Consider the following 22,706-nt stretch of genomic DNA (forward strand, 5'->3'; position numbering starts at 1 on the left):
CTAATTAAAGCTTATTAAAATAATAAATATTACACAAATTAAATTTTTATATAATTAACAAATTAAAAAGTTTAAATTGTCAGTTTTTTGAATTTTTCTTATAAATTGCTAATTAAATTTTTTATTTATTTCTTTAATTTAACCATTAAAATTTCTTTCTTAAAATATGCTTTTTTCAAATAAACAAACAAAAATACTATTTTTTTTTTTTGTTGATATTTTTGAAATATCTTAAATTTTACATTTTACCCTTATATGAAAATTAAAATACTGATATTGACATACAATTTGTTTATTTCATGTACTTCATCAAAAGATATTATTACTTATTTTTGTGAAAACTATAAGAAGATTTACACGTGCATAGATGGCATAAATGTATACAAGGTTTCAGACTATTATTTACTTATTGATGAAACTCGTTTTGCTACAATGCCTGATAATTATCAGGATGAATTGTCTCATTACATATTTAAGAAAGATTTAGAAGATATGACTAGAAAGTATTTTTTATATAGTGGTGGTTACAATACATGTAGAGATTTTATAAAAAATATTTTAATTCAATACGACAATGATCCTAAAATTATTGCAGATAATATATTTAATGATTCAATAATTTTTAGAAATATAGAATTAAAAACAGATAATTTATTGAACTTTAATTATTTTATGCTTCTTGCAGAATATCAAGTTATGAAAAAATGTAAAGTAGATAATATTGAGTATCATGAAGAAATAATAGGATGTTGTGAAATTAAAGAAGAACTTGATAAAATTGATTTATTTCATTTGTTTGTAGACACTGTCAAGGTAAAACGACATTTTAAACTCTTAGTTAAGAAATCTGATATAAATTACAGGATTGATAAAGAAGATACAGCGATGGATTGCTCAGGAGATAGAAGAATATGTGTTATTTTGAATTATTTTAAAAATTCCCACAGGCAAATTTCCTTTGAAGATTATGCTAAAAATGTTTATCCCAATTCTTATTGTTGTAAATGTTCATTGTTTGGTAGAAAATATAAATCTCAAGACAAAAAGCCTAAAAAAGAAATTTTAAATTTAAACATTTTTGAAAAGAAAAAACAGGAAATTATTGAAAGATTAAAAGAATTCAGAGAAAGATTTTTCATAAGTTTTAAAGAAAAAATATTGATAAATGAAGAATCTAGAAATGAAGAAGAAATGATAAAACATAGTAAAATAAATAAAAATACAGGAGCTTATCGTAAAAAAAAATCTTTTAATGCAAGCAAAGAGGATAATAATGAAATTGCAGAAAAGATTTTAGGTGATAGAAAAGCACAAACAAACTTTAATGGTGAAGTAACAAGAGAATTTTTAGATACTAATTATTGTGGTTCTGATTTTGAAGTAAATTGTGCGTTAAAGTATGATTTTCCTGATATCTTTGGAGGAACAAGCTTACAAAAGGATTTTGATTTGCTGACATGTGATATGAAAGAGCTTCTCAATAGATCATATGTCAATGAAGATAACGTGCCCGTAGGAGCCAATTTTAAAAATGATTGCAGTAAAACGTTTGAGACAAAAGGTAAAATAAAATTTTATGAACATTTAAATTGTGATGAAGAGAATATATATAAAAATGGAACTTTTACTGATGAATCAAACAATGAAAGCATTTTTGCTGATGATTATAACACATCTGTACAAAAAAAATCTACAAAAAGAAATTATAAAAATTTAATGTTAAAAGATACGACAGCAAATGAATATGAAAACCATGAGAACGAGATTTTAGATAAAAGGCGATTTGCGCGACGTATTTTGCAATTCAATGACGGCGAATTTGAAGAACGACAAAAATTTTTCGATGAAAATTTTAATTGTTCGAATCAAGAAAATAATGATAAAAAGGAATTTGACAATAACGAGTTAAATATTAAAATTAGGAATGTGCCTGAATTGATTGATACAAATTCATATAAAAATATGTTTGGTGCTACTGGAAGTCAAAGTATTATGGATCCTAATGAAATTCATATTCCTACTTTAAAAAAATATGATATAGAAGAAGATAAAAATTTGATTGAGAATGTAGAAAAATGTAATTTAGATAAAACATCTTGTGAAATATTAGAAAATTTTGATAAAGATGCAGGAATAAGCGGAGAAGAAGAAGGTGTACACGAAACAAAATTGTTTGATATAGAAAATTTAAATAAATCCGAACAGGTTTTACAAGCAAAAGAAATACTACCAGAAAAAATTGTAGATGACGAATGTAAAATTGAGGAGATAGCTGAAATATATCATAGCTTTTTTGAGCAACATGAAACAATATCAAAGATGTCTTATATTTTTTTTGAAGAATATAAAAGAAATGTAGATACAAGTATTGAAGAAGAATTAAAAAATGTTTTAAGTGCAAATTCTTCAGCAGAGACCTTAAATATTGAAAATTATGAAAACGAAAAGATTGGTGAGAAATTTTATAATTCAAGTGACAGTTTTTTAGATGAACAAAAAGGGATATTAAAATCTTATTCAGTGGATGATAAATCTGTTTTAGAAAATGCCAGTTCTTTTGAATTGTGTAAAAATGATTTTAAGGTACAACAACAAAAAAATAGCTCTTGTGAAAATTTTGATAAATTTGATTCTGAAAAACGAAGTCGATCATTAGGAGAGAGTACTAATACATTAGATTATTTTTATTCTGATAGATTAAACAAATACAATTCATCTCCTGATTTGACATTTTGTACTGCAAACAATTCGAATACTAGTTTACTATTTCAAAGATGTGCAGAACATAAAAATGAAGATTATGATACTGTAACCTTACAAAATTACAGCCAATATTCGAAGTCTCCTGAAAATCAATCGGTACTAAGTGTAGATATTAGTGAAGATAAATTAAGTGATGATTCTTTTGAATTAAATAATACTACATCAAAAACTGACGATAAAGACAATAATTTTTCTGCTGCTTTAAATAACAAAAAAAGAATATCTAATGATGAAGGATACACAGAAAGTGTATCGCCCAATTCTGACTCGCTTATTTCATCACAACATAGTCCTATTTTATCTGGTGAAAAATTACCACTAAATGAAGAAGACAGTTTAGTATTGTCATCAGAACGTAGTCCTGAATTTACAGAGAAAAACAAGAATTTTATAGAAAAAGAATTATCATATTTGAATTTAGAATATAACACACCACTAAATAAGGTTTTAGATTATAATTCTACAAAACAAGGAAATTTAGAAAATTGGTTAAATTCTCAGAAAAATAGCATAGAGACAAATCAGATGTCAGAAAATAAAGATAAATTATTTTTTAATGATCAAAATAAAGAGGCAAAAATGAATTCTGTGTGTAATAAGCTTGAGGAGAGTGGCTCATACATATTTGAGTTAGATTTGTTGAAAGAGGCTAAGAAACAGGAAGAGTTTTATGACTCTCAAGATCGGGATTTAAAAAAATTTAAGACCAGTCAGTCAACAAAAAATAAAAAAGCTAAAGATCAAAACTATCCTTTAGTACATGATATTATTTATGAAAATTTTTTTGGTAATTATGAAAATAATGAACAAAAGCCTAGTGATTCTTCTGGTTGTTTTCAAAACAATGAAAAATCTAAAAGTTCTGATGATTTTACGAATTCTGAATCTTATTTTGACAGTTTAGAATTTAATATTAACAATCTATCTGCTACAGATGCTGTAAACATGTCGAGTGAGTGTGAAAAAAATTCTCCTGTAGATCAAAAGTATATTAAGAGCATAAATGTAAATAAAGAATATGTTATAGAAGATAATAAGTGTACAAATGTAAGTGATATGCATTTAATGGCATCAAATATTTCAGGTTCTGATAATAATACCAATGCATCGGATATAGAAAATTTGCAAGGAATGTCTAAAAAAGTAGAAGAAAGTAACACAAGACAGCAAAGTAGTAAAGATATATCAAATGAAAAAGATGTAAGTAATATGTTAGATTCCAAGAAAAAGTCTAAACTTAATTACGATTACTTTTACATCGATTTAAAATCAAATCCATCTGAATGTTGTCAATACGAAGATAAATGTAAATCTAATGATTTTAATAAAAAAATCGAAGGTAAAAATGTTACAAAATGTGATAATTGTTCTATTCCTGACACTTGCCATATCGAAACACATAAAACAGGAAATTGTACAAATGTTATTATTCAGAATCCAAAGAACACATTAGTAAGTAATTTTACGGGAAGTAAAACTGAAAAAAGTTCTATTGAAAATAATAAAACAGAGTGTACAGTAAATAATGTACTGAATCAATATGAAAAAATTGCAAGTAAAGAAAATTTTATCTCTTCAAATTGCATTGTAGGAGATTATGTTAATAAAGGAGATCAAAATTTTGAAGATTCTGTAAAAAAAAATACTGAAAATGAGACCTCTTTATCTTTGAATAAAACTGTAAACAGTGATTTTGATAAACAGGAAGAAGTAGACATTGAACAACAAGATAATAAAATTTTACCTTTGAAAAAAACTGTAAATGGTGATTTTGATAAACAGGAAGAAGTAGATATTGAACAACAAGATAATAAAGTTTCATCTAATTGTAAATCTAACTCCTTAAAAAATATTTGCCATACTAAATATATCGATCCTCTCAAGCCTGAAAATTATTTTAATAGGATGGATTTATTTGTATCTGGACAACAACAATTTAACACTTGTAAATCTAATAATGAGAATATAAATAAAAAAATAGTATCTGCAGAAGATACTGAATTATTAAACACTAGTAGTTATTTGTATTTAACAGAAGATATTGAAAATTCATTTGTGAAAAACATGACAAATTGTCAAAATTCTAAAATTAATAATATTTTAGATAAACAAGAAGTTGAAAAGGCTTTAGAATCCAGCAAGTATTTACTACAAAATAATACAAATCTTTCTAAAGATCTTGTAAAAATGTCTTCTAAAGATAAAGTTAATATAAAAAGTGCTAATTGCAATAACAAGTCTGCTCTAAAAGAAAATAAATCCATCAATAATTCTATGCATACGAGTTTGCCTAATGTTGCATTCTCATCTGATTCCAGTACCACTAGAATTACATCCCCAGGTATTCGCAAGAGAAGTAAAAGCTTATTTACTTCTATAAAAGGTTTAAGCAAATGTTCTAATAAAATTAAAAGCCAGTCAAAAGATAAAAATTTAGAAAATGATATTTTAAATTCTAAACTAAGAAAATCATACTCTTCCAGTACATTAGAAAAGTCTAAATGCCCATCCTTTAAATTTTCTAAATTTACTAAAAGTGAAGATAAAATTAATAAACCTAAAGATTTTAGTTTTCCTTATAAACTCAGTAAACGTATGCATGAATTAGCACTTCCTAAAGTATATAAAAGCTACGAAGAGATTTATGGTAGATCATATCACTCGACAAATTCGCTTGATTATTACAACAGAAAAAATTCATTTTCTAATTTGCATCGAAAAAATACAAATTTTGAAGAAAGTCGTAAAAGTTGGCCAACGTTTACAAAAAGGCTAAGAAAGCAAGAAAAAAATTATAGTTCTAGTGATAAACTTAAACTATTAAACAATAATTTTAAAGCTGTTGCTGAACTTGCAATGGCTTTAAATGCAAAAAAAAAGTCAAGGCAAGCTGTTAAAGTTGATACTTCTGAAAGTAGCACAACTACAATAAAATTAACAGACGTGAAGGCGCCACTCAATAAAAAAAATAAAAAAGAAGAATCATCTTCAACTGAGAGTACAATGAAAAAGTCTTCTGCTAGAAGTTCTAAAGATCGAAATTCATCTTCAACTGAAAGTTCGTACAGCACCAGAAGTAGACCTGTAGTTGGTAGAAATGTTAGTAAATTACCCGAGAGTTTTTTAGCTGATGGTGAAACTATGAATGACAAACACGGTAGAGCTTTTGCATCACAAAGAAAAATTGATGAACTATCAAAACCTAAAGATATTACTAAAATAGTTACAAAAGTTATAAAAAAGCATCCTGAACTGAAAACTGAGACTAAAAGAAAGAATAAATAAATGTATTATAGTTTTGTAAAAGTGTATTTAATAGTGTGCATGTGCTTGTCTTACTTTATATAAAAAATATTTAAATGCTCTTTTACACTTGATATGGCATTCATATAATTTTTAAATTCGTTGGGATATAACATGGGTTTATTTAATAATTATTAATTATATAACAGACATGTCAAAGCCATCAACCCAATACTGCTGATTGACATGTCTAAATCTTTACTATCCTACAAAATTATGTTAAGAATTGTAAATTGTGCAAATGTCTATTCTTAAAAAATTATTTAAAATTGTTTTTTAATTAGTATTTAGTATTACACATTACGTCAAATATCCTAATGTTAGTGTATTTATAATAATTTTAATCTACCCAACCCAAATAAACAAACTTTAATTAAAATCTTCTAATTATTTTTGAAATACACAACACTGTAAATTGTCGTTGAAAATACAAAAATACCAAATAAAAATGATAAATATCCTAAAATATCAAGAAAGATATTCCGCTCTAAATCCATATTAAAATAAAACAATACTGGAAATATTAAACACATAAGTGTAGAAGCTGTAGCACCTATTATCGAGTAAACTAGTCCTAAGTTCATACCACTAACGGCTATAAAATAAGTTAATAAAATAATTAATGTTGTACTTAAAAATGTTACTCTTACTTCATTTTTAAATTGTATGTTAGTCATTTTAATTAAGTAAACCCTACATGGATTTACTTGTAAAGGATAAGATACACCCATTACTATAACATATAATCCTCGCACTATAGTTGCTAGTACATCATTAGGAAAATTTAATATAATATTATCTTTAACAAACTGTCCATAAATTAAATAATTATAGTATCCAAATGACAAGTATAAGGATAAAGCAGTCAATGCAACTAGATAGATTAATTTGCGCATGTTAGGAAGAGAATTATTAGAAATCTCTGAATATATCGCGAAAATATTTTGGTGGCAAGTGAACGAAAAAACGAATTTACCGAATCCTCCAAGATAAGATTTAGATAATGGTGCGATATAATATATAATTATATTATTAGGTATGTCTGTGTATTTATATCGGTAGATAGTAGCTAATATTACAAAAATAATGCTTATTACACCACACAACGATGTATACTTTAATTTATCTAATTTATCAAAATAACAAAATGGACCTACTAGTAGTAAAAAGACTATTAGTACATAAGAAGGTTTTATAGTGTAGTGAAAAAGGGTATGTATAATTGGCGGTATAAGTTGTTTAGATATTATTAAGTAGGATAATGAAACACCGAAACATTTCAAGAACACTGAGAAATCTACTAAGATTTTCGTGTAAGGCATAGAAATTTTAGAGATTTCTGAAAGCGTAGCATTTCTTCCTATTTCTTTCGCACAGTTGATGTATAAAATAAGACCTACCACTGCGAATCCTCCTGAAATAATAGTAAGAATAGAAGCAGTAAATATACCATAAGTAGCAAATAAATAAGGAAATGAAAGTGCACCACTTCCTATACATGTTTTAAGTAAAGTAATAAAGCAAGACTTAAATGTGGCATTCATTATTTATTTATTGTTACACTTTTAATTTATTATATTGAAACAGTACACTAAATAAATATATTACAGGTGTATATTTGTCGTAATAAAAAGATTTAATAGGTCATAATATACACTTCTATTTTGTTACATCACACTTAAAACATTTAATTAAAAATTTCAATATTCATATTATAAATTTTGAATGTAGGAATGTAGACAATAGAATTCTTTTTAACTAGTGTAAGATACCAAAAGTTATAATCTTTTATAATTCCTTCGTATTTATCTAAACAAGCCTTTTTATTTTTCTGTATAGGATAAACAGACAAGACTACAGCACTTTTACAAATATTTTCTATTAGACTTTTATCAACCATAGAATTTTTATAAAAGGTGCCAAAAAGTAAAGCATTGGGAATAATCTTTTTTAAAGTAGATGAATTACAAAACGGCAGTTTAAATAAAAAATCTGAGCGCATAAAAAGGGCATGAAAATATTCAAAAAATTTATTTTGTGTGCACATTTAAATAATAAAGAATATGAATGTATTTTGTGTGTACATTTAAATAATAAAAAATATGAATTTATCTATTCACAAAAATAATAAAAATATGAATTTATCTAATTCACACAAATAATAAAAAATATGAATTTATCTTGTGTGCACATTTAAATAATAAAAAATATGAATTTATCTAATTCAAACAAATAATAAAAAATATGAATTTATCTAATTCACACAAATAATAAAAAATATGAATTTATCTAATTCACACAAATAATAAAAAATAAATTTTTTAATTTACAATTTATCTTTCCATATTTTATATACATCTACTGTTCTAATCAGGTCTTTATTTAATGTATAAATATCCTCTAATCTTATATTTATATTTCTAATAATACTTGTAGTGTTCTTTAGTGTTTTATTCAGTCTTTTTAGAATTTTATTTTTTCTTTCCTCTAAAATCATTTTTGTGGTATAAATTCTAAAAATTTTATACCCCTCACCGTGTATTGTCAAGAATATTTTTTATAAAATTTTTCTGTTACGTGCATGGGATATTGATAGTTTAGAGAGAAAAGGAATATACATTTTATATTTCTTTTAGTTACTAAACTAATATTTTTATATAATTTTTATTTGTTGTCTGTTAATTTAAAAATGTTTATAGTAGTTTTTATAAATTAAAATTATAAAATTGTCGTGCATTCATATATTTATCTTGATTCTAACTACATTAGTAGTTAGAATTAAATAAATTTAACAAAATTGTTAGTTAAAATGTGCTTTTTTTATGTATCCCTTTGTAATGGATAGTTACTATAAAATAAAAGAAGTAAGACAAAATCTTATTGCTCCTGTAGATGTTATGGGTTGTTATTCAGTCCCTAGTACAGTAGTAGATACTAAATTATACGTCTTAATATCTCTAATACTCTCTGCACAGACAAAAGATGAAGTTACTTATCAAACAATGTTAAATCTATGCTTATTTCTTAACACTAAAGAATCTAATGTAAGATTTACACCTTTAAAAGTCAGTTATAAAATATTTTCTAATATTTTATATTTAAAAATTAACAGTAAAATTTTTAGATACGAAAAAAAAGATGGAAAAATTTTAGGACCAGAAATAGAACTACAAGAAAATAGACTTACTTTAGAGAATCTAGTAAATGAGACAAATTTAAAACAGCTTATAACACCAGCGGGGTGTTATAATAAGAAATATGAGACTATAAAAAGTTTAGTACATTTTGTACTTAAAAATGGCTACCCTTCTTCGCTAAGTGAGTGTCTTAGTATTAAAGGGATAGGTAGAAAGATAAGCATTTTATACCTTAATAAATTTTATAGATTAGAAGGGATAAGTGTAGATACACATGTACATAGAATATGTAATCTACTGTACATCTGTAAGACTAAAACACCAGATGAGACATCTAAGATACTAGAAACTATTATAGACATGAAGGAGTGGAGTGAATTTAATAGTGTACTGGTGGGATATGGACAGGTTTTATGTAAGCCAAGGGGACCTAAGTGTACAGAATGTATAGTAAAAGATAACTGTAGTAATTTTAAATGAAGAATTATATTTCAATATAAGTTAAATTAAAGATACATTGTCATAAAAAATTTTTTACTCTACTAAACCAGTTTTTTTAGTTACGTGAGTAGTTGCAAAAATCGGGGTTTAAATAAAGTTTTTAGTAATTTATTTAAGTATACATTACGACATAGTTGATGTTTTTATTAAATTAGATATTTCTCTGTTTGTTTTTCTAAATATACAATATACTTTTATTTCAATATAACTTAAATTAATTATTTAATTATAAAAATATAAATAATAAATTTACCGATTTAAACAGAACTTATTTTTATATCATTGATTTTTATAATATACTCTTGTAATATCCTATTCTCTTTTTCTACATTTAATCCTTTCTCAGACCATTCCAAGGCTTCTGTATTTTCATTGCATTCCAATTTCGCCGATGCTATTTTAACATAAAATTTAATATTATTTTTTTCCAAAAGTAAACCAGCCTTACAATCTGCAACACATTCACTGTACATTTTCATTTTATAATAACAAGCAGCTCTATTATTATAAATTACAGGTGACTGTTTCTCATCCAAATATTTTGTATACAATTCTATCGCTTTTTTATAACTGCCTTTTCTATATTCAAGATCCCCTTCCTCTTTCAATTTAGTAAAATCATTATCTTCATTATGTTTAATTTTTTCCAAAATATTAGTAATTGTTTCGTATTCAGAAGTAGAAATGTATTTGGATTTTTTCTTAAAAAATAATCTTATTTCTGAATCTTCATAAATTGTCATTTTTTTATGGGGCATAAAATGGAAAAGACATGAAGAAAAAGTAAAAATGGTTAATAAAAACAAAGAAATATAAAGTAAAAATAGTTAATAAAAACAAAGAAATATAAAATGTAAAAGATAAGTGTTAATAGTCAATAATTATGTATTTATTGTAATTTTAATGTATTAGAAAGATAAAATTTTACATTTGTTATATCCTAATCTTTTTTATTGAAAATTATTAAGAGTAATTTTTATTAATTGCAGGCACGCACAGACGATATATTACATATTTAAGTTAAGGTATTTATAACAAGAAGACATTGACATGTCAAAACAAATACTATAAAAGAACACTTGTGTCTTATTAGGAAAGATTATAAAAAATATTTATATTGTTAACTTCTTATATAAAATCTATAAGGAGTTAACAATACTAAACATATTTAAAATAATAACTTATTATTTTGTTTACAAAAATATACCCCTCGCAGGAAATGAACAAGGTATCGGAAATAATCGAAAGGTGTAAAGATAAAACGTATTTAAATCAAAACAAAACATTTCTTAAAGAGTTATTTAGACAGCGGAAAAGTATAGATTGTCTTAAAAATGAATTAAATGGTAAAAGAAATTATTTTGTACTTAATATTTTAGAAAGAATAGATTACGACTTTCATCTTATTATTCCTACACTAGAAAAGAAATATATTACACAGTACATGTATGCATCAATGTTCTGGTTGTATAAAAAGGCTTATATTGATAAAAAGCAATTAGAAAAAATACAAGAAAATTTTAGAGTCATGAAAAATTTTACAAAAATGTTTGAAGACACAGAAAACCATTTTTTAATGTTTAGAATAGAGAATGACAGAAAATTACAAAAAATAATTAAAGAAGATTACAATAATAAGACAATACCAAATATAAAAATATTACCCAATTTTGAAGGGGAATATGTTTTTATTTTAAATGTAGATTCCTTATTCGATCTTGGAGGATATAATGATTATGACATAGATGATGCAAAAGAAATGATTAGTAGAATTAAACACGAATTTTCTAAATTTAATTACACTAATGAAAATGATAGTTACAATATAAATAGAATAAGGAATAAATTTCATTATTCTACAATGTTATACAACAAAGTAGATAGAATATTAAATAATAAATTTAGTAAAATATACAATAATATTTTACAAGTTAAAAGGAAAGGTGTAGATATAAAATTAGTCAGTGAATGTACTATTTTACAATTGTTATCAGAAATAACATTTTTTAGATATGAAACTATTTCGTATGAAGATATTTATTCTGTAAAAGATAAACAAGAGGAATACACTAAAATATTTATAAAAAATAAAGGGAAGCGTATTGTTATTTTTGGTGAGAAAGATAAGATTGAATATGAAGATAAAGTTTATTACATAGATATAAAATATTTAAATATATTTAACAAAATAATATTAGAATAATTGTAAAAGATATGTAATGAAAAATAGTATAAGTAATTTTAATATTATAAATATTTATCGTGTATTTTAGATATTTATTGTGCATTTTAAAGTGAAATGTTTATTGTGTATTTTAAATATTTGTTGTGTATTTAATGTGAAATAGTTTAATGTAGAATTTAAAATTTATTATAATTATTGTAGAACTATAGATATTTTTTGCAGATTTTAGAATTTTAAATTTTTTTAGATATTTTTTGTACACTTTAGAATTTTAAATATTAACAATAGGATGTATTTTATTTTATTATTCTTTGATTAATAAACGCTTATTACTTTTTTAAAACAGTCATTTACAATACCCATATTTTCTAATGGTAATTAATAAAATTATTTATGAATTCGATCAGTGCGATCCTAAACGCTGTTCAGGAAGAAAATTAGTCAAAACGGGGAAAATTGTCAGTTACCCAATTAAAAGATATTTTAATGGTATAATTCTAAGTCCTAATGCTGTATCTGTAATATCACCTAATGACAGATTTATAATAGAAAAATATGGCTTAGGACTTATTGATTGCTCGTGGAATCAATTAGAAAAGGTAGATTTTTGTAGATTACCTAAGCGATACAACCGATTACTACCTTTTGTGGTGGCAAGTAATCCAGTTAACTATGGAAAGGCTTATAAGTTGAACTGTGTAGAGGCCTTATCGTGTGCCTTGTACATCTGTGGATTTAAAGAAGAGGCATATGAAATTATAAAAGATTTTAATTACGGTGACGAATTTTATAAATTAAATGGTGAACTGTTGGAGAGATACAGTAAATGTAATAGTAGTGATGAAGTGTTAGAAGTAAGTAAACAGTGGATAGATGAAAATACACGAATGAAAGAATAGTAAGTAGTATTTTTATAAGGAGTTGTGTGTTAAGTAAATTTTAAATTTAAAAAAGATATATAGAAAATTATACTTAGAAAAATTTTAAAAAAATAAAAAGACATAGTTATGTTGTAAAACTAATAAAGTTTTATATATTATATGGTTTATTTTACAAAGCAAGTTTGTTAATCTTTTTAAACTTTTGCCTGTAAGTATAGGGTATTAGATTTTTTTTGAAATTACGTTACGCACATTTCATAAAAAGTAAATTTTTCTTTTGTGGGACTGCAATTAATTTTATAAGACCGATTTTATAGAAAATTAAAAAAGTGATTTTTACCATTTTAGGATGAAGAAATACACATTTAATTTTTTAATTTAAGCAGAAAAAATTAGATGCATTTTAATGCGAGATTTATAAGTTTGATGTTAATTTACAAATCATTTTATTAATAGCTTATATTATATTTTTATAATATAAAACTGACACTACTAAAAATCGCAGCTTTTTGATGTGCGAAAAACTCAAAAAATAGTAAGACAAACTTTTGGTAGATATCAATAATTAAAATTGAGATAAAACTTACAATATAGTGTAGTACTTACACCTTGTAAAGCAAACTATCAATAAAAATTAATTATATCATTATTGAATAGCAAGAAAGATATACATTTAATCTTTTTCTTAAAGTTACGGACTTTAGTTCCACAATATACTTAAATATATGCAAAGTTTAAGTTAACCTTTGCTTGTATTAAAAGACAATTTATGGTAAAACGTTTTAAATTTAAGAATTAATAAGCAAATATACAATAGAAGAACTATGTGTAACTTAAAAGCACTCTAGTTAATAGATGTAGGACAAAAAAACTTGCACGTTGTGATATAATAAATAAATTACTTTATTTTTTTTAAATTTTTCACGCTCTTACTATTTATTTAAATTTTTTTTGCACTAAAGTACTTAGATCTCCCTTCATTTTTTTTCATCAGATTAATATCACCGTCCTCCTTTTTTAAGTCCTTGTAGATAGTCCAAAAAAGTAAATTTTATCATTCTTTAGAATTCAAGTTTAAATGTAAACTTTCATACTAAGATAAAACTCATTTTCTTAAATATTGTTTATGGTATAAAAAATTAAAACCATCATATGTCAGAACAAACGGAATTTTTTCTGTTCTACATTTGTACATTAACCAAATTCATTTTTTTATAAGTAAGTAATAAATTAACTCTATTTACATTTGTAAAATATTATCATATAAGTTTGAAAATAAAAAATGTTCTAGAACTGTATTTCCAAAATTATCAAATTATAAATTTTATATTTAAAACAATCATTATCCTCATATTATTTATTTCCTTTGTACTGTATTTTATAAAATTTTTTTTGTATTTTTTTAAAACATAAAATTTTTATCCCATGGACATAGAATTTCTTTTTAAAAATATAACACAAATTAATTCTACAAATCTTTCTAAACTAGACATTTCTAAAGAACTAGATTCTTTTAAACAAGATGCACTACAAAATACCAGTAAATTAAAATTAATATTTAAGATAGAAATACTCACTAAAATTATAAAAAAACCAGCTGACTATAGAATCCTTATTGATATATCAATTTCTATTTTAGATAGACATAATACACCTTCTAGTATTATTTTTAGACTTAGAATTATTAAAAATATTATTAATGGTAAATATTTTGTACCAGTACAATATTATTTACTAGAATTAATAAAACAGACTGTAAGTACAGGAGAATCAGATGAGACACAGACATATGACTCATTGAATATTACTACAGTTGATGCTGTATTTGTACTAGGAGAAATTAAGTCTTTTTTACTAGAAATATCAAATAAATACAGTGATATGTATGGATTTGTAGAAATATCTAATATTCTTATAAATGAACTAAAAAAGATAAGTAAAGGAATATACAAAGAATACTGTGATAGTATTATAAATGTATTAAGTACACATAGTGACTATGTAAGAAAATGTAGAACAGAAAATAAACCATGTGAAAAGATGATAGTAAAATAAATTTATTATTTTTTTATTTAACTAAGTGTATAAATTATATTATTCTTAGTTTGTACTTATAGTGTTTTTTATTTTTATTGGTTCATGCAGTTTTATAAATTTTACCTTTAAATACGCATGGATAAAAAAAAGAAAATGCCTTTAGATGTTGGAAATAAATCTTCATTAGAAACTAAAAAGAAATTGCCTTTAGAAACCAAAAAGAAAATGCCTATAGAAGTTAAAAATAAATCTTCATTAGAAAGTAAAAAGAAATCGCCTCTAGATGTTAAAAAGAAATTACCTTTAGAAACTAAAAATAAATCTTCATTAGAAACTAAAAATAAGTCTTCATTAGAAACCAAAATTAAATCTTCATTAGAAACTAAAAAGAAATCTTTATTAGAAGTTAAAAAGAAGTCTTCTTTAGAAGTTAAAAAGAAAGTGCCTTTAGAAGTTATAAAGAAGTCTTTTTTAGAAGTTAAAAAGAAATTGCCTTTGGAAAATAAAAATAAATCGCCTTTGGAAACTAAAAATAAATTGCCTTTAGAAGTTAAAAAGAAATCTTCATTAGAAATTAAAAAGAAATTGCCTTTAGAAGTTAAAAAGAAATTACCTTTAGAAACCAAAAAGAAAATGCCTTTAGATGTTAAAAATAAGTCTTCATTAGAAACTAAAAAGAAGTCTTCATTAGAAACTAAAAATAAATCTTCATTAGAAACTAAAAAGAAATTGCCTTTAGAAGTTAAAAAGAAGTCTTTTTTGGAAATTAAAAAGAAGTCTTCATTAGAAACTAAAAGGAAATCCTTCTTAGAAGTAAAAAATAAACTAGAAAAATTCCTTACTAAAGACCACTTTCAAAATACGCCCTATCAGCACCTAAACTACTGGAAAGTGTACAGTGACTTAAAAGATAAAGAAAAACAAAAATAATACATTAACCATAAAAATATAATATCTCTTAGCTTTTGTAAATGTAAAGTGATCTAAAAACATTAAAATTTTATAAGATATTAAAAATTATTGTAAACTTTTAGTTCTTAACTTTTTTACCCCTTAAAATGTTTAGGTTTCTTGTAAATTTAATTACAACAGGACTAGTTTTTTTTAACACTTACAGCCAGTTTAAAGTAAAGAAAGAAGATAAATCTTTTACAAAAGTGTACAATATATACTTTAAAGTGATGTCTGTCTACCTTGTACTTGATAATTTATTATCTTTCATACTACGAATGATCCCTTTTTACCAGCTATTTAAACTTCTATTGGTTGTTTGGTTATCTGTTCCTAAATGCAGTGGTTCTGTATTCGTCTACAGATTTTATGTCAATGGATTAATGCGCACTTACGAACACGATCTCGATACGTTGTTAGAAAAATTGAAATTTTTTATTGTTGATAACTTTCAGAAATATAAAGACTACGCTTACGGAAAAATTAAGGAGAAAAGAGAAGCTTATAAATCGAAAAAAAATAACAATTTACAAGATGTAGGAGATATTTCTGATATTGATATAAATGATGTTATTAAGGGAGAAATTGAAGGAGGAGAATGTGAGACAAATAATAACAATAATGGATCAACTAAATATATGAATGGATCATCTCTTAATACGAATGGTTTAGTTCATAATACAAATTTATCATCTTTCAATTCCAATGTATCAACGAATGGTAAAAGTTAATAAAAAATTATTTGATCATAATGTTACATTTAATTATTGAAATTTGACGTAATAGTAGTCATGTAATTTTTTAAAAAATGTTCTGTAATTAGAATACATGTTTTTTAGTTTAACATTTTAATCAAGAAACTTCTTTAGATATTCTTCTTTGATTTGCTATCAAGAAAGACACTTAATTTAAAATATACCAATTGGATTTATAACCTATGTTGTGTAATTGTTTACACTACAAAATTGAGATAAATAATTAAATTTGCAACTTTTACTCTAGAATGTGCGCTGGTTCAAATAATATAAATTATGTTAGTACTGCATATTTGACTGTGCTAAAAAAATTGCATTATTAAACTTTGTCAACTCAATTGGTAAACATTAGGGTCATGGTTTTGGGTCTCATACTGGATGTATTTCGAACCTTTTATGGTGCATCAGATAAATCTAGAGAATCTAAAGTTTAAAATTTAAATGGTAAAAGAAAAGTTGAGATTATTATTGAAAATGAGAACACCTTAAAACTACACGATTTTTTATATACTAAAAAAATTTTTGTTTTTTGAAAAATGTAACTTTTAACGAAAAAAATGTGTGTCAAAGCAAAATATTTAAATACAAAATTATAATTTATATAATCTAATACGTTAAATATCTTTATTCGTATTTTAAAAAAAGAGAAATATATAGTAGATCCTTTAGATTGTTGTTTGTAGATTTCTTCAAAGCATAAATCCAAGTAGATAAATCTTACTAATTAAGCTCTTTTGTTTCTGTGAGATAGGTTTCTTTTTATACTTAACCGTTTTACTTAAATAGTATTTGTATTTATATTATCAATTTAATTCACAATTTTTTTTAAAACAAGTAACAGCTTTGTATGCAAAATAATTAAATTTTAATTATAATAAACTTTCTAACAGTCACTAATGCTATAATAATAAGGTAAAATATATTTTAACATAATATTCTCAAGCTCTGCCCTATTTATTTGCATTACTAAATAAGACAAAGTTCTACGAATATAATACTCAACTTTACCAAAGATTTAAAAATTATCAACCCTACTATATTTTCTCTTGCCAGATTTGCTTTCGGTAATCTCTATTATATTTCCGCTTTCCTTAAATTATACACTCAAGATATCTATTATATATTGCTTCTTTTTAAATTTGCAAATAATGACAGATACTTTATTTTTTTAAATTTCTGTGATGATGAGCGAAGGATTGTTTAAATAAAAATCAACAATTTTTAAAAGGTGAAAGGAGGAACTTTAAAAAAAAAACCAGTATATTTAAAAATAGAATATCTTTCCTTTCCGAAAATTAAATTTACAAGTATCACTGATACGCCAAATTGTACAATTTCTTATCCTCATTTTTGGCAACCAAAAATTAGGATATATGCTTATATCATATTTGAGATTTCTTCATAATGCTTCTTCTATTGAAAAATCAAAAAATATGAGCAAAAAAAATATTTAGATTATATTAAAAATTGTGGAGTTTGGGGGAGTTTTAATTAAAAAACCAATAACAAAAATTTGTTTATGTCAACCAGGTTTTAAATAACAGATTCATCGGATACAAGATTGGGCGCGTACTTGCCCAGATAATAGAATGAAAGAAGTGACCTATGGCTTTTTCATTCAAATAAATAAGAATACGGAAGTAAATTATACAATAATAGAAAAGGAGACGTTGGCAATGTTTTGAACAAAGCATTTTATTTATTGTTTGGACGAAAATTTACCATATATACAGATTACGAGGTTTGAAGCTTTAAAACAAAGGGTTTAATCAAGTTGCAAAAAATAATAGATGCATTGAAAAAATTTAAATGTGTAATTTGACATAGAATGTAAAAGGCCTGACAAACCAGAGTATTTTAGCATTCTGTCATAACATCATAATGTAGTTTTTATAAAATGTGATAAAAGTGAAAGTTTTATTATTAAAGCACATGAAAAATATATATTCATCGACATTTTAAAGCCACACATGAAAATTTAAGACAGGCAAAACCTGAAGACGAAATATCGTTTAACCAATTTAAAAAGTACTTAGAAGAAGTTTAGGTGTACGTAATATCCCAAGTTTAGATTTAGAATGTTTATACATATGGAAACATTTAATCTGGGCGAAAAAGTAGCTTTCAATATTATACGTTCATTTGAAGGTGTATATATATTACAGCTATAGAATGTTTCTCAAGATACGCATGGGCAAAAGTATAAAAAACAAAATATAGTAAGAAACTTTGAAGTTTTTAGAAAAAGTTTATAAAAAACTTTATTTGACGAGATATAAATAAATCATCACCAACTTTTAAATTAATAATTAATCCTTAAAAATATTTTGCTATAGAAAATTTACAAAAATTCTGAAAGAAAAAGGCCTGAAAAAATAATTTATTCAAAAATTTTAAAAAAACCAATCTAAAAAAATGTTTGGTTTTATAAATGTCAAATATTAAATAAGCTAACAAATAAAAAATAATAGAATTCAGGTTTCAAGAAAAATTTACTTTAATAGAATTTTTAGTTAATGATTCAAAATTATAATCTCCGCCGTTCTCTGCTACGCTATACGATACATAATATTTGTAAAAACATGATTTTATTCATAAATGAATATCACACATTTCACTTTTAGTAAAACAAGTCACTATTTTTCCATTCTTGTAACAGGATTTAAAGTTGGATCGTTTATCTAAATAAATAGGCAAATGATGCTTGTATGGTCCACCTTAAATATTTTCTTCTACTATCACTTCTGCTTTTACTAATAAACATGAAATAGTAATGTAAAAGCTTTGCCTTATTAAAATTTATTGTATCAAATATCTAACAATTATGCATCAAAATTTCAAATATATGTGCAGTGAATTATTGTGTTCACTTATTAGTCTTTCTCTTCATTATGTAATATTTGATCGAATTTGTATACACATCCCATATATTTGTTATATTGGTGTATAACATCTAATATAACTTTTCCTTTTACTTCTACAATGACATCAACATTATATTTTGTTGTAAGCACCACTACAGGCTTTTAGTCGTTCGATGTTAGTTTCTGCGAATTTTCTTTTCCAAAAACTCAAATGCTCCTTTCAAATTTTTTTTAAAGATTTTCAAAGTTTTCAGATCCCTCAATTATTTCTCAAAGTTCCACATACATAAATACCATCAGCAAGAAGAAGTTCTGCAAGTTTAAACGAGTTATAATAATTATCTATATATAGGGCTTTATTATTTCCCTCCAAAACAATATTTTCTAAAGAGTTTTTTTTACCTACTATTCTTAGTTATAGGCGCATCCAGTATTGATTCAGCTAAAATAAAAAATTTTATACACCATTTATCAGGTTTTATTGGAGAGTGAATTCTATTTTTTATGCGGTCTTTAAATGCCATCATTCCTAATCGATTGCAATGTGCTCTCCTGAAGTAAGTAACGATCTAAAAAGATTTTCTAAATACAGCACAATTTTTAGCATCATTTTAGTCATGATATCAATAATATTGTTTTCACTGATCATTGTAACATGTTTATTTATTGCTTAAACCTTTCATGGCTCATTTTTTACCAATATTTGCATCATAAGAAATTTTTTTTGTTTTAATCCAGCAGAATGCATAATTTAGATATTTTTAACTCAAAGTAATAGCGGGATTGCTCTATGTATCCAAATAATTCCTTTATTGCCACAATTTTAGCTCTTTTTGTAGCTAATAAGCGAGAATTTTTTTTATATCTTTTTATTGGTGTGTGTTAAAGTATACTTTATTAACTGACTCAATAAATAGTACATCAAAAAAATTTTACTCATTTGGAGAGGAAGAAAAAGGAAGTTGTTAAGAATTACTAAATGATAAAGTAGAAAATTTCTACGTAATTTTGTCCAGCAATCACTTAAAGTAGCTGAATTATCTTGGGACAATTTTTGGACATTAAATTTTGCTTAATTATATTCTTCTGCTTCTAATTGGTCTATGTCATCTGTTTCGATAAAAAAGTAAATAAAATGTTTAATCTTTATTTTTTTCAAGCACCATAATATGGATTAAAAAATTAATGTTTTAAAAATATAAAAAATCTTGCAACAATGCATCTTTTAAAAATAAAAAAATTTTTAAGGGTTATTTTAGGTGTCAAACTAAAAATAAAAAATAAATTAATTTTGTAAAAAAAGAGGGTTAAATAATTAAAAATATAGCAAATTCATAAATAGTTGTACAAATAGGAAAAATTGGATAAAATTTATAGCCTTGGTTGAATATTGACATAAGAACAATGATGTTTTTTATATAAGACTAGGTAATATACAATGGAAGAATCGGCTACTAATACAAGGGAAGAATCGGTTATTAATACAAGGGAAGAATTGGCTACTAATACAATGAAAGAATCGACTACTAATACAATGGAAGAATCGGTTATTAATACAAGGGAAGAATCGGTTATTAATACTAGGGAAGAATCGGTTATTGATAAGAAGAAAAAATTAGTTGTTAATGAAGAGAAAAAATCAGGTAATTTTAGAAGGAGAAAAGCAGCTTATAGTAAAAAGAAAAATCCTGATTCCGACAAAAAGAAAGTCTTAGAAGCAAGTAATCCTTTTTCTGAAGATGATACTAATAGCCCTCAACAAAAAGAGAAGGAAAAATTCTATTATTCCCAGAAGATGAGTATAAGAACTTTAATTGCTTACTTGAAAAAATCGATGCGCTTATCACTTCAAAAGCCACGGTTTTGCAAAATTGTCTGCAAATGCAAATTAAATCATGCGATGCCTTTCAAAACACAGATTTGAGTATTTAAGTCGTTTTTGCGACAAAATTTGCGGATTAAATATTTTACGCACTAAATTTATAAGTCAACGTCAAAAAAACAGTATAGCAGCACAAAATATTAGTGCAAGAAGTTTTATTTATGATGATTTACAGGCACGATGTAAAAAATTAGAAATTTATTTAAAAACGAAAGAAAATATTTTTGGTGAAGAATACAACTCACTAGGAGATTTTAATACTTTTGTACGAGAATTAAATCTACTGTCAACGATGTACTATTCTGCTTTGAATTTTTTAAAAAAGCCTTTTTTAAAATTTTATTCACGAATAAAGTCAAATTATGATTTTAAAGATTTACATAAATTGATGAATCAAACTTTAGAGGAAGCAGATTACGCTACAGCATCAATTCTACACAAGTGTGATTTTATTACTGATACAGAATTGTACCATTATACTTTAATATATCTTAATAATAAATTATCACAATTTGATATTAAAACGAGGCTAAATTATGCAATATCGTAATGTTTATTGAAGTTTGATAATAAATTGAAAGAACATGCCGCTTATCTTAACTTTATTGATGAGCTTAAGAGTTATATCGATAGTATAGCCAAGGTTGATAAAGCATTGAATTTTATAATTTTAGGAAACTTAAATTTTTTAGAATCCAAGGTAACAACAATAAATAGATACAATTATATTGGTCCTTAAGCGAGAAAACATTTAATTAAAAATCATTTTTAAAGTGAATATTCTTTGCTACATCATATTTAATTAATTTATCAATGTTTTTTACATGTCCTAAAAACATTCTCTTACAGCAAATTCTCTTAATATCCAATTCATTCAACGCATCCGCAGGAGGTTTATCTGTATTTATAAGATACTTATATGGATTTTATTTACTGGAAATTCTTTATTGCATGTAAAGCATCGAACAGGAAGTAACATGGGTTAAAAACTATATTTTTTAAGTAAAAAATGCTTAAAAAATGACGTTTATTTTTAAACTATCTAACGCTATTCCGTTTGAAACGGGATTATAAATAAATAATATTCTTATTTTTCATTGTATAACACGTCTTTAGGCTTGTGCGCATTGTTTAAAGTACAAAATGTCTTACATTGTAAAGTAAAATTTGCAATAGTCACCATTTTGCAATGAAAAAAAATTGAAAAATCTTATGTAAAATACACAAAACCTCGTAATGTTCTTTTAGTAACAATTCTATACAATTCTTTAGATTGTATTTTAATGCTTTTAAATTAAAAATAAAACAGAATTTCACAATTTGAAAAAAAAAGGGTTAAAAGATAAATAAATGTTCAGATTTAAACTTTTTATATATATAGACTAGCTTAAGCCATTCCGTTTAAAACGAGACTTTAAATACAATGTATGCTTTTGATTATTTGTAT

At 24.6% G+C, this 22,706-nt stretch overlaps 11 protein-coding genes and 1 pseudogene across 11 annotated transcripts; 8 read left to right on the forward strand and 4 right to left on the reverse strand.

The window, feature by feature from the left end:
- Positions 1 to 255: 255 nt before the first annotated feature.
- Positions 256 to 6,048, forward strand: AAJ76_65000655 (hypothetical protein; the record flags this gene model as incomplete). Its single annotated transcript, XM_024476195.1, has 1 exon — positions 256 to 6,048. The coding sequence occupies one exon, from the start codon at positions 256 to 258 to the stop codon at positions 6,046 to 6,048; it is 5,793 nt and encodes a 1,930-aa protein (XP_024330237.1).
- Positions 6,049 to 6,449: 401 nt separating this feature from the next.
- On the reverse strand, positions 6,450 to 7,610 carry AAJ76_650008009 (aminoacid transporter; the record flags this gene model as incomplete). Its single annotated transcript, XM_024476196.1, has 1 exon — positions 6,450 to 7,610. One exon carries the CDS (start codon positions 7,608 to 7,610, stop codon positions 6,450 to 6,452), a length of 1,161 nt encoding a protein of 386 aa, XP_024330238.1.
- Positions 7,611 to 7,753: 143 nt separating this feature from the next.
- On the reverse strand, positions 7,754 to 8,068 carry AAJ76_650008467 (hypothetical protein; the record flags this gene model as incomplete). The annotated part of the gene is made up of 1 exon (XM_024476197.1): positions 7,754 to 8,068. One exon carries the CDS (start codon positions 8,066 to 8,068, stop codon positions 7,754 to 7,756), a length of 315 nt encoding a protein of 104 aa, XP_024330239.1.
- Positions 8,069 to 8,888: 820 nt separating this feature from the next.
- On the forward strand, positions 8,889 to 9,683 carry AAJ76_650009288 (endonuclease iii; the record flags this gene model as incomplete). Its single annotated transcript, XM_024476198.1, has 1 exon — positions 8,889 to 9,683. The coding sequence occupies one exon, from the start codon at positions 8,889 to 8,891 to the stop codon at positions 9,681 to 9,683; it is 795 nt and encodes a 264-aa protein (XP_024330240.1).
- Positions 9,684 to 9,961: 278 nt separating this feature from the next.
- On the reverse strand, positions 9,962 to 10,462 carry AAJ76_6500010861 (small glutamine-rich tetratricopeptide repeat-containing protein; the record flags this gene model as incomplete). The annotated part of the gene is made up of 1 exon (XM_024476187.1): positions 9,962 to 10,462. One exon carries the CDS (start codon positions 10,460 to 10,462, stop codon positions 9,962 to 9,964), a length of 501 nt encoding a protein of 166 aa, XP_024330241.1.
- Positions 10,463 to 10,923: 461 nt separating this feature from the next.
- Positions 10,924 to 11,907, forward strand: AAJ76_6500011323 (hypothetical protein; the record flags this gene model as incomplete). Its single annotated transcript, XM_024476188.1, has 1 exon — positions 10,924 to 11,907. One exon carries the CDS (start codon positions 10,924 to 10,926, stop codon positions 11,905 to 11,907), a length of 984 nt encoding a protein of 327 aa, XP_024330242.1.
- A 353-nt stretch (positions 11,908 to 12,260) lies between these two features.
- AAJ76_6500012660 (hypothetical protein) lies at positions 12,261 to 12,788 on the forward strand (the record flags this gene model as incomplete). The annotated part of the gene is made up of 1 exon (XM_024476189.1): positions 12,261 to 12,788. The coding sequence occupies one exon, from the start codon at positions 12,261 to 12,263 to the stop codon at positions 12,786 to 12,788; it is 528 nt and encodes a 175-aa protein (XP_024330243.1).
- Positions 12,789 to 14,195: 1,407 nt separating this feature from the next.
- AAJ76_6500014595 (hypothetical protein) lies at positions 14,196 to 14,825 on the forward strand (the record flags this gene model as incomplete). The annotated part of the gene is made up of 1 exon (XM_024476190.1): positions 14,196 to 14,825. One exon carries the CDS (start codon positions 14,196 to 14,198, stop codon positions 14,823 to 14,825), a length of 630 nt encoding a protein of 209 aa, XP_024330244.1.
- Positions 14,826 to 14,942: 117 nt separating this feature from the next.
- AAJ76_6500015342 (300 kda antigen) lies at positions 14,943 to 15,737 on the forward strand (the record flags this gene model as incomplete). Its single annotated transcript, XM_024476191.1, has 1 exon — positions 14,943 to 15,737. The coding sequence occupies one exon, from the start codon at positions 14,943 to 14,945 to the stop codon at positions 15,735 to 15,737; it is 795 nt and encodes a 264-aa protein (XP_024330245.1).
- Positions 15,738 to 15,865: 128 nt separating this feature from the next.
- AAJ76_6500016265 (hypothetical protein) lies at positions 15,866 to 16,489 on the forward strand (the record flags this gene model as incomplete). The annotated part of the gene is made up of 1 exon (XM_024476192.1): positions 15,866 to 16,489. One exon carries the CDS (start codon positions 15,866 to 15,868, stop codon positions 16,487 to 16,489), a length of 624 nt encoding a protein of 207 aa, XP_024330246.1.
- A 4,326-nt stretch (positions 16,490 to 20,815) lies between these two features.
- Positions 20,816 to 21,301, forward strand: AAJ76_6500021215 (hypothetical protein; the record flags this gene model as incomplete). Its single annotated transcript, XM_024476194.1, has 1 exon — positions 20,816 to 21,301. One exon carries the CDS (start codon positions 20,816 to 20,818, stop codon positions 21,299 to 21,301), a length of 486 nt encoding a protein of 161 aa, XP_024330247.1.
- A 713-nt stretch (positions 21,302 to 22,014) lies between these two features.
- AAJ76_6500022637 (hypothetical protein) lies at positions 22,015 to 22,238 on the reverse strand (annotated as a pseudogene).
- Positions 22,239 to 22,706: the final 468 nt, after the last annotated feature.

Source organism: Vairimorpha ceranae (assembly GCF_000988165.1).
Source record: "Vairimorpha ceranae strain PA08 1199 chromosome Unknown NODE_65, whole genome shotgun sequence".
Classification (NCBI taxonomy): Eukaryota; Fungi; Microsporidia; family Nosematidae; genus Vairimorpha; species Vairimorpha ceranae.